Source organism: Ictalurus furcatus, chromosome 13 (genome assembly GCF_023375685.1).
Source record: "Ictalurus furcatus strain D&B chromosome 13, Billie_1.0, whole genome shotgun sequence".
NCBI classification, from domain to species: domain Eukaryota; kingdom Metazoa; phylum Chordata; class Actinopteri; order Siluriformes; family Ictaluridae; genus Ictalurus; species Ictalurus furcatus.
The window spans coordinates 10,113,353-10,123,838 of NC_071267.1; the positions used below are offsets into that span (position 1 = coordinate 10,113,353).

At 37.9% G+C, this 10,486-nt stretch overlaps 1 protein-coding gene across 2 annotated transcripts in view; it reads left to right on the top strand.

Moving 5' to 3' along the window:
* Positions 1 to 10,486, top strand: part of LOC128617425 (myosin-16) — a 53,085-nt gene that overhangs the window by 4,070 nt on the left and 38,529 nt on the right. The window contains exon 1 of one of the 2 annotated variants that reach the window (XM_053640546.1): positions 4,072 to 4,632. The exons of the other annotated variant lie outside the window; for it this stretch is intronic. Coding sequence (XP_053496521.1) covers positions 4,501 to 4,632 — 132 coding nt within the window. The 5' untranslated portion in view covers positions 4,072 to 4,500. Of the gene's footprint in view, positions 1 to 4,071; positions 4,633 to 10,486 lie in introns of those variants that run through there. 2 annotated transcript variants of the gene reach the window in all.

The following is a 10,486-nucleotide window of genomic DNA, read 5'->3' on the forward strand; positions in this document are numbered from 1 at the left end:
CATTCACTATGTGTGGAAATCAGACTTAGCTGGCAAGGTTTCAGACTCACTGCATTGACCACCTTAAACTACGTAGCTCCTTACACAACGTGATCCTTGCAGGAGCAAGGCATGCAGTTTTTCCTGCTGTTTTGGTGAATATATATTTATGGTTTCTAAAAGTTGAGGCGTCAAACTATGTAATAGGCAGAAAAATCCCATTTTGGCCAGATTCTTCAGCATTTTTTGGCTGAATTCAGCCACAGTGACATCTGACATCCCCCCATTGCAACTCACATAGCATGAGTGTAACTGCATTTTAAAAAGGCCCACAGTATTAGAAATGTGCAAACAGCTCATAACTAAAGTACTAAGATGTGTTACAGATATCTGTGGCACTGAAATATAATAAACTGCCCAATTTCAATTTATTAGCAGGCCAAGAGCAATGTTTTATAAATTACTAAAGTACTCATAAATATTTGTGGAGAATGGCTTGCTCAGCTGTTCATTAGCTTGGGACTGCAGCCTGGCCTCCATGTCTCCATGTCACCTCCACTGACTGAGAATGCAACATAGGGGAATAAATTTATTTGGAAAACGGCTGCTCGTGATCTGGGCTCAGCACAATCGAGTGTGAAAGCAGGAATGTGTGACGTCTGTTCGCCAAAGGGACGATCATACCTAAAAATTCTGTTATTTCCTCAAAAGATCTCACGGAACTCACAAATCGCGTAATTAATAGTAGGCTTGTGTGAAAACATTTGATTTGATACATCCTCCCGAATCAAGTCAAGGCATGAACATTTTTGCAACACAGAATGTCTCATTCACAAAGGCCCAAGGCAGAGACATTGTAACCAGTGTTGAGGTTTGGAATGAGCATTCTTATATATAAAAAAAAATTGTGCTGACTGTGAAGAGAGGTTTGGAGTTTCAGAGGAGATTAAATAACACCCTGTAAAAATGTTGGGTTTGTAGAATTTAACGTGCAAGCATTAGTGTCAGCCAATACACAGCAGTCAGTCTAGATGTGACATTTTAATTACAACATAGTGTGTAATTTTTTGCTTAAAAAGTACAGGCATGCCATCTTTTTAGAAGGCACAGACACATATCCTTCAGTCTACATTTTGTTAATGCAAGGGCTCATGCCCAGCTTTCCCTGGATTGGCTCCAAATCCACAGCAGCCCTGACCAGGATAAAGCTTACTGAAGAGAAAACGGCCGATTAAAAGCCTGGCACCTGTGGGCATAAAGGATCCTCTTTTCTTTTGTACTTCATCGTGTACAAATTATTCAACTCTTCTTCATGTGGTGAATTTTGAAGTGTTAATATCAAGAGTGGTCTGAATATCAGACATTTTCCAGTCACAAAGATAACCTGGCTCAAGCTGCAACAGGTTTCCTCTCCTGTCATTTGCAAGCTGTAATAAATGACTTGGAATGAGCCTTTGGAAATTAGTACACACTTTTTCAGTGCAACTAAACTACACTTTATATCTCTTTCTTGGTTAACCAGAATTGCTTGTTGAATTTTGTATAGATAAGAGAATATATTACAAAAGACTGATTGACACTGCAAGGAAAAGTCATGTCACTTGAGCGTGCATGCGTGCATGAAGGTCTCAGGGATAAACGGTCAACAAAAACGTTCCATAAAATTGATACATGATGTGCTAACGTTATTGCGGCTTCACTATTGTCGCCATATGGTTATTCTTTGGACGGAGCTTGTGGAAAATTAGTCAATCGACTCTCCGCTTGAAGAACAGTTGGACTGATTTACACTACAATTTTTCTATTTGTTATTTTTGGACTGAAGAACTTGGTAATAACGAAAGAGTGGATACTGCATACTTTTAAAGTCTAGTATAACACTCATTTGCAGTTTTCCTCTGTGAGAAAACTATGTGAAGGCCAGAGAAAGTAGAATCGGCTTTACTGATATCTTTCTAATATTCTTATGTCTACAAGCTAACCGTTTCATTAAAGAGCAATGCTTATAAAGTTACATGACATTTCTATAAGCCCATTCTGACAACTGACATGAACATGCAAAAAAAAATTAAAAAAAATAAAAAAATCTAAACAAAGCTTACTCTATGAGGCATTGGCTGACATGACGACTGCCTTGGGCTGTCAACTTGACGCAACACTTGAGTGAAGTGACAGATCTTTGTTGACATAGGATTGCGTTATGACACTTTGGGCGCTGATTTACACTTGAACACTGTGACGACTGGACGTGTAGCTGTGTGAACATCTGGTATGTCAGAGGCATGTAATCGTGATGATTTTACATGTCAAACATCCAAATCAAACTCTTTCTAAGGTCAGAAACAATGCAAGACTATCATTATGGTGTCATTCAAAAGTATTTTAAAATGAGGAATAATAATTACCTGTAGTAGGTGTCTTTCATCTGGAATGTAGTATACTTTAAAAAAATAATTTAAGGGATATAATTGGACACTACATGCACCTTCCCAGGTAAAAGATACATACTAAAGGTACAAAAGATGTATCCTTGAAAAAGAAAATTACTGTTTGGTACCATTATTCCTGAGAGTGTATGGCAATGGCATGGCACTGTAAGAACAGAGTAATATCTTTAGCTCTTAATTTAATTCCTAATATTAAGATATTTCCATAATACTTTAATGATAGTTGTGTATTGTCTCTGACCTTAGAGAGAATTTGATTTTGATGTTTGACATGTCACATCATCACCATTATATGACTCTGACCTACCAAATGTTCACAGTTGTCATGAGGTATACCGTATGACATCCTGGAACGTGTTATAAGACAGATGTTATGTCAGCCTGCTGTCAAGATCTGTCACCTGCTTCAGATTTAATGTCAGCTTAACATCAAGCTTGACCCAAGCATGACAGCTGATGGCAACAGGAATTTATTTTAAAAAAATGTAAAGCTGATGCTATTTGACAGATATAAGCTGATGTTCCATTGATATGTTCACCTTTCTAGATGTTGCAATCTTAGGGTAGCATGCTACCTTCCCCATTTAGCTCGGTAGAGTTATTATTGCAACTAGTGGTCATAAATGGGAACTGCAACAAGTGTTAACAAAGGCCAGTTGGGACAGGAATCATGCTGCCCCGTGCTTGCTCTATGAATATTGTACGTGCAGGAGATGCAGCAGACAGGGCAGTTAATGCCAGGGTTGCCAGGGTCCTGATTTTTTTAAATACCAAATTGGGCTAGTTTAAAAATACTCCATGGTTGTCAAGATCTTGTTTGTATAGCAAATAATATGAATTAAAAGTAATATATTTCTGCAAAGAAAGGCAACGTTTAAGTGTAGACAGTGTCTCTATAATCTACAGAATCATTTCTATCGTATGATACTGTATCCTGCAAAGATTGGGAGAGGAAGAAAAGGGATCATGGAGTGAATACTATCCATACATTAGAAATGCATGTGCAGCACAGTGACCTTGTTTCCCACACACAAATAAAGAAAAGACCTGCTCAAAATGAGCTGCTAGACTGTATACTAGATGACTGTATACTGTTGAGTCTCAACAGCCTAGTACGGGGTTACTCTAAAATTTCCCTATATTGTAGCCTATAGCATAAGTCAAACGTGATAGCCTCCATTGTTTGATGCTTTGTCATTATTAATGTCCTTTTTCCCCACCCAAATATATGGTCAGGAGCTGCTGCTGGAAAAAACCTTTATAAATGTCTTAGATGTCATGTAGGCCTTATGTAGGTGTCATGAACACCATTTTTATGTTATCCCTCTAAAGTCATTGTTTATTATACAGTTATTCATGTTAAAGTATATTATTCAGTAGCTACTATGAATGATTGCACAAGTGCAGTGAAACTAAAAGGAAAGGTCTGAAGCGGCTAGACATGAGCCACACCAGTGAGTGAAAATGAAAAAGGAAAAAGACAGTTTAATTCTCCTGTGGTTAAATAGACTATCCCATCATTTGTCACATGAACTACTGTATAGTGCTGTATGTCAGAATGTATCACAACCAAGCTAAGGTGAAATATCAGCTGAAAAATTGCTCTGAATTGCACTGTGTAATACTGTAACTGAGTGGATGAAGGACTATTCTTCTGTAGTTATCCAGAGTCCTTCAAGAATGCCAGAGATATGTTTCTCTTTCCATATTATACATATTATGTGTCATTATGAGTAATACCAGATTACTTTAACAGCTGTCCTTATACCTGTGCACGACTAATGGATGTTTATTATATCTTTCTGCTCGTTTTTTCCCACTAAAGCTTAGCGAAGAATGAACAGTGGAGTGTGTCGTGGTGGTATTTGATCCAGGGGAGTTATTGTAGCGTAAGAGTATCAGTGGAAGAAATTTGGAATTGTTCTGAATTGGGCCAAGAGGCCCCAGAAGCAGGAGGGTGGAGAGGAGGTGGGAGTGGAGGGTTAGTCCAGAGTGAACGTAGAAAGCGACTGAGTGTGAGTAGTGAGCAGAAGTGGAGCAGGTTAATCCAGTGCAGCAGTGTCAACAGGCAGAGATGAGGGAGAGAGAGGAGCTGAAGAAAGCCATCGAGCAGAGCGACAGGCTGCTGTCTCGCGTTCGCCAACTGGAGGAGGAGAACGCCGGACTCAGCAAGGAAAAGAATGACACTTTCGTTAAGATGCGTGCTGTAAGTCGACCGGGAATCTACCTGTAAGATTGTTGGTTATTTAGGGTGCAGACACTTACACACATGTTAAAGTTTGAAGAGTTTTGTTTTTAATGTACCAAACAGCTGGTGTATTCTAATTACTCTTGCATTTGGTAGAAAAATAGTTACATTTAGAAAAAGTGTGTTAGTAATGACAGAACTTAGCTTTGTATCTTCACGTACAGGAAACTGTGTAGTCTGAAAGTGGTAGCTCTCGCTGAAAGCCACAGTCCCTCCCGTTGAGCTGTGGAGTGATGATAAGTGGGTAGCAGAGCTCACTGTTGAATTATTGCTCTTGCCTTGCCTCATTGGGCTAAAATATGGCAGGCATGGATGGCCAGAGACATCTGCATATGGAAAGGAGGCACACTGTGCAGTGAAATTGCAGGTATTCTTTGGAATGGAATGGCTCAGCACTGAGTTCTGCTAATATGGCTGATTATTTTCGCTGCTGATTGCATTAGCAGATCCTCCAGATTTACTTATAGTCTCCTTTCCATCCACCACTTTATGCTCATTTTGGCAGGGCTTGTATTACTGCAACTCCAGCTGGATTTCTATGTTAATTTCTTTGCACTCTTATGTTATTTTAGATTTTTAAAGATAAAATTGATAGCAAGCAGCATTGGAACTAAAATAGATTGGCATGTACTAGATTTCATTTCACTTGTTTATGTGCAACTGAAATATGAATACGAACCAAGCAGATATACTCATCATCTACTGTAAATGTTCCAACCTATAAAGCCATGTGGAGAAGAGTTTTCCCGAAATAACTTTTCCCCTCAAGTTTACTGCACCTTTTATTGACAGTCATTTGATTTGATATGAAACTGCAGGTGTTTGCTGAGTTCTCCTTCTGCAGTGTAAATATGTGATTGATCAATAGAGTCTAATGTATATTTGTATAATTTTTATAAAGATTTAAAACATTTAATGGTTGGATACAAATGGATGCAGTTACCTGGTGATGCAGAATGAAGGACACGTTTAATGTATGAAATATTTTTCAAGTATTTTGCCCATCTTTACTGGATGATGATCAGCAGGTGCTTCATGTTTGCCCATGCTGGAACATTGTGGTTGGTCAGTGGTTAACAAGTCACATCTAAATCATTTTTTAGGACTCCTGCAAAGCATCTGACCCAATGTCTAATACCGTTGGCCGATTTTAATATTTTCCAGTGTGCTCGGAAAAAGTCCTGTGCTTCCCAGTTTTCTTTTGCCTTTGTTCTCTATTATGCTTTCAGCTGTTTCTGTGGGCTTTTTCAGTTGTTTCCTGGAGAAAGATCATCATTCCATAAATAATAGGATCAGTGCCTAGTGTGTAGGCAGCCATGCTTCATTAACTCCTTGCCAGGCCGATGCAGTGTGCTGGAGAAGAAAGATGATTGGATTGTTGTCTGCACATAAAAGTAAAAATTTGCATCAGGTTCCATAGTACTCTTTATTGGCCATGGCACTTTAGCATTCTATGAATAATATGAAATTTATACAGTAGCACTTTTGAATTCTTGAATCTGATCAGTCAGAAGGTGATTCATTTTCTGTAACAGCAAAGCAAATCACAGGTTTATATTAATGCTCTTATAGGATATTGTTTTTATAATAACAACTTACACAGGGACTTGTATAGTGGACACACCACATAAACTTGTTATAAAAAAACAAGTCGATGTGGGGAATTTTTCCTGTGAGAAGACATTTATTAAGCATTTTTGGAAGGAGTCTCCAGTGTCAGAACTTCTTGGTTACATGACAGGCTGCAAAGCTATATTGTTTTATCTCTTTATCTTCAAGAGAGAGGACAAAAGAGGGGGGAAAAAATATTAATAGCTGTTATAATGTAAGTGATAACAGGAACTAACTTTGTGTCAGTGCCACATCACACCACCCGGCAGTTGATTATTTTCCTAGGACAGCATGCCCTGTCATGTTGTATTCTTTGCATAAATTGTTTAAGTGAAAATAGCAACGTATACTAATTGCACCCTGTAGGTAGGTCCCCCACTATGACACAGTTATAATACAGTGCCCTCCACTAATATTGGCACCCTTGGTAAATATGAGCAAAGAAGGCTGTGAAAATTTGTTTTTATTGTTTACCCTTTTGATCTTTAAAAAAAAAAATCACAAAAATACTCTGCTCTCATGTATATCAAATAGTTACAAACACAACACAGGTTTATCCAAAAAAAAAAAAACTTTGTCAAATATAGGTGTGCAACAATTATTGGCACACTTTTAGTCAATACTTTGTGCTACCTCCTTTGCCAAGATAACAGCTCTGAGTCTTCTCCTATAATGCCTGATGAGGTTGGAGAATACATGGTAAGGGATCTGAGACCGTTCCTCCATACATAATCTCTCCAGATCCTTCAAATTTTGAGGTCCATGCTAGTGGACTCTCCTCTTCAGGTTTTAAAGTCAGGGGACTGGGGTGGCCATGACAGGACCTTGATTTTGTGGTCAGTAAACCATTTTTGTGTTGATTTTGATGTGTGTTTTGGAGTTTTGGAGTTTTGGATGTGTGTGCAGAGTTTGCATGTTCTCCCCGTGCTGCGGGGGTTTCCTCCGGGTACTCCGGTTTCCTCCCCCAGTCCAAAGACATGCATGGTAGGCTGATTGGCGTGTCTAAAGTGTCCGTAGTGTATGAATGGGTGTGTGAATGTGTATGTGATTGTGCCCTGCAATGGATTGGCACCCTATCCAGGGTGTACCCCGCCTTGTGCCCGATGCTCCCTGGGATAGGCTCCAGGCTCCCCCATGACCCTGAAGGAAGGATAAGCGGTATAGAAGATGGATGGATGATATTTGATAGAGTCCATGATGCCATGTATCCTAAAAAAATGTCTATGTCCTCTGTTGTTGTTGTTGTTGAAGAGTTCCAATACGTACACAGATATGTACAGTGCCAAAAAGTAACCCATTTTACTGAATCATCATTTTACACGCATCAATATACAATTAAATCTTTACCACCGAGCTTGACATTTACATGCATTTATTTTATCTCTGTATTTAAAATATAATAAATTAAACTGTTGCCAATGTCAGTTGAATATTGTAAGGCACTGAAACTGGCCCAGCTTCTTTAATGGACTTTTTAAAAAGTGCAGCAAATGCTCTTTTTTATTAATCCTCCAATAATTGTGAATCAAATGTGAAACAGTTTTCCAGGAACATCCAGATGCCCTATTTAAGCATGTGGAAAAACTTTAAGGTCTGGGCTAGCTTTAGAGTTTCTGCGGCCTAGGGCACAATTTCTGAATAAAACCCACCTCCTGGTTCAGTCAGAGGGAGAGAAATGAGATATACAAAGCGTGTCTCCTGTGTTCTTCTACAGTGGTGTTTTCATTAGACTGTAAAATGTTATTGAGCAATTACTTATATCTGATTAAACCCGATTAAAATCGAGCTAAAACTATAAAACCTCCACGTACCATTTTCACTGTTTTTATGATCATGCCATCTTCTTAAAGCAGGTTAATTGAAAATAAATAAGGGTAGTACTAATATAAAGTACTACCACTTACGATTACCTTTCATACCCATCTGTCCACATTTGTAATATGTACAGTACAACATTTGTTTAATCAGTGACAGATGGGATGCGAATAGCTCCAATATTCAATACAGTCTACAATGCACAGTATGCATAAAGATCAAAGTCTGTTAATTTTTTTTATTAGAAAGTTTATAAAAGCGTTTTGTTTTTTTTTTCCACATTTGTAGCGATTATGCATTGAATAAAACACAACAGGGTGTGCTGTTAAAGGAAAATAGTCCATGGTGGGATGGTGGGATGTTTTACCAGCCTGATGCTGATTAATTTCCAATTACAGAACATCCCGATGTGTTTTATTCCTCTAATACTACAGCAAATTGATTGATTGATTGATTAAAAAACAGCTGCATACATTTATCTGATTATAGTTACATTTAATGATGTAGAACATCCACAGGAAAAGTTAGTTTCTGTTATCACTTACTTCATAGCATTCACTGCCTCTCCAGCCTCTCTTTTCTTCCATTTTCTTTCTTGAAGTAATTAAGACAAAAACAAAGCAGCAAAGCAGCAGAAATCCCCTGAAGTCCTCTGAAGACTTCACCATGGTAAACTTCCTGACTGTTACAAAGCACTGACATTGGAGACTCCTTCCATAAATGTTAAATAAACCTTTCCTTACAGAAAACGGCACCAGATCAATGATTATACAGCACATCTTTATATGAATAATAAATAATAAATATTAGCACTTTTTCTTAGAAGTATTTATTGATAGGCTTAGTTTACGTGGATCATCTGCTATACAAGTCTCCGTCGATTAACTGCTGCTGTAGAAACTGTAATGTATTAGAATTAGTGCATTACTATAAACCTGTAATTTTAATGACACTAACATTTCACTTTTTGTGTTTGCTATATTGGATCTATTTTGCATGATAATCCCTATGAAATAAGTTTTTCATTGGACAATGGAGATATTTACTTTGCATGCTGGAGGTGTGAAAATCCAGCATGGGAAAATAATAATTTCAGCAATGACTTGATTTCAACATGGGGTAAATGACCTTTATGTCACTCACAAGAAAGAGTATTAAGGCACCTCAGAAGACATGCAGGACATTATGTGGTCCTCGTGATCAAAAGTTAAAAAGTAAGCCACGGATCTAATACCACCACAAACTTCTTGTCTTTGATTCTCAGAACCATTTTAAGGCTTCGATAATTGCTTTCACTCAAAAAGTGGAATAGGAGATTGTATGAAGTATTGTATTGTCCTATTTCACCCTTTAGCCCTCACTAGTTGACTCTAGGTCTAATGCTATTGCTAATGGTTGGTCCTCAATAGCATATGTGACACTATGTCTGTCCTTATTAAAATAGTACAATTATTTACCAAAAGATTTCCCTATATGTTTTATGTGAATGGTGAATGGATTTGAGTGTACCAGACTATATTAAACTGCTTTTTCCAAATAGAACGCGTACATAACATTTGCCATGTTCAATCTGCGAAGGAATGCTACATGGATGGAAAGCTACAACATACAGTACAATTTGTTTTACAAGCCTGACAATGCTGCAAAGAATGATGCATTGTTGTCCTTGAAAAAACCCACAAGCATGACAGGAACGACAGCGATTACTTTTGTGCACCTAATTGCATTGTCACTACACTCAAATGTACTTCCTAGAAGCCTCAGGAAACAATTATAACATATAATTTCGGGTTACTTTACAACATCCGCCACACTTTCGAAAGGTTGAATGAGGGAATTGAATCCTTTCTTGCTCTTTTATTTTTAAATACCATATATCAATCAAAAGGGAGTTCCCATGATTCTGTTATCTTCCTTTGTCTGTTTGGTAAACATCCTTTGCACTTCCAAGGATGGAAAAATAGCAATCAAATGATATTCACATCTGGTTTATGTTTAAAAAAAAAAAAAAAAAAACTACGAAAGCTTAACTAATGATGAGAACCTGTGGGAAGTTGTATTATTATTCATTGTCATCAGCCATTATATAAATCCCAGAGGTTAAAGGGCATTATTGTGGTCACCAGTGAGAGCTGACTGTTTGAGCAGATCTTTGTTGTCTGTGCTGTGGATGTGGGTGTAATATTCTGTTTCACGAACAGTTGGCTATAATACTGAAGAGGAGAATAAAATAGATGTCATTGTTGGGCCTGAAACACTTAGCAGATGGACTTATGCCACTACTTAGCGTGGGTTTAAAAGCACAGATAATTTCCCCCATATGATACAGCTCAGTTTCTGTTATGGTTCACATAAAGAGAGTAAGTTTACATTTGAAGAGGCCCAT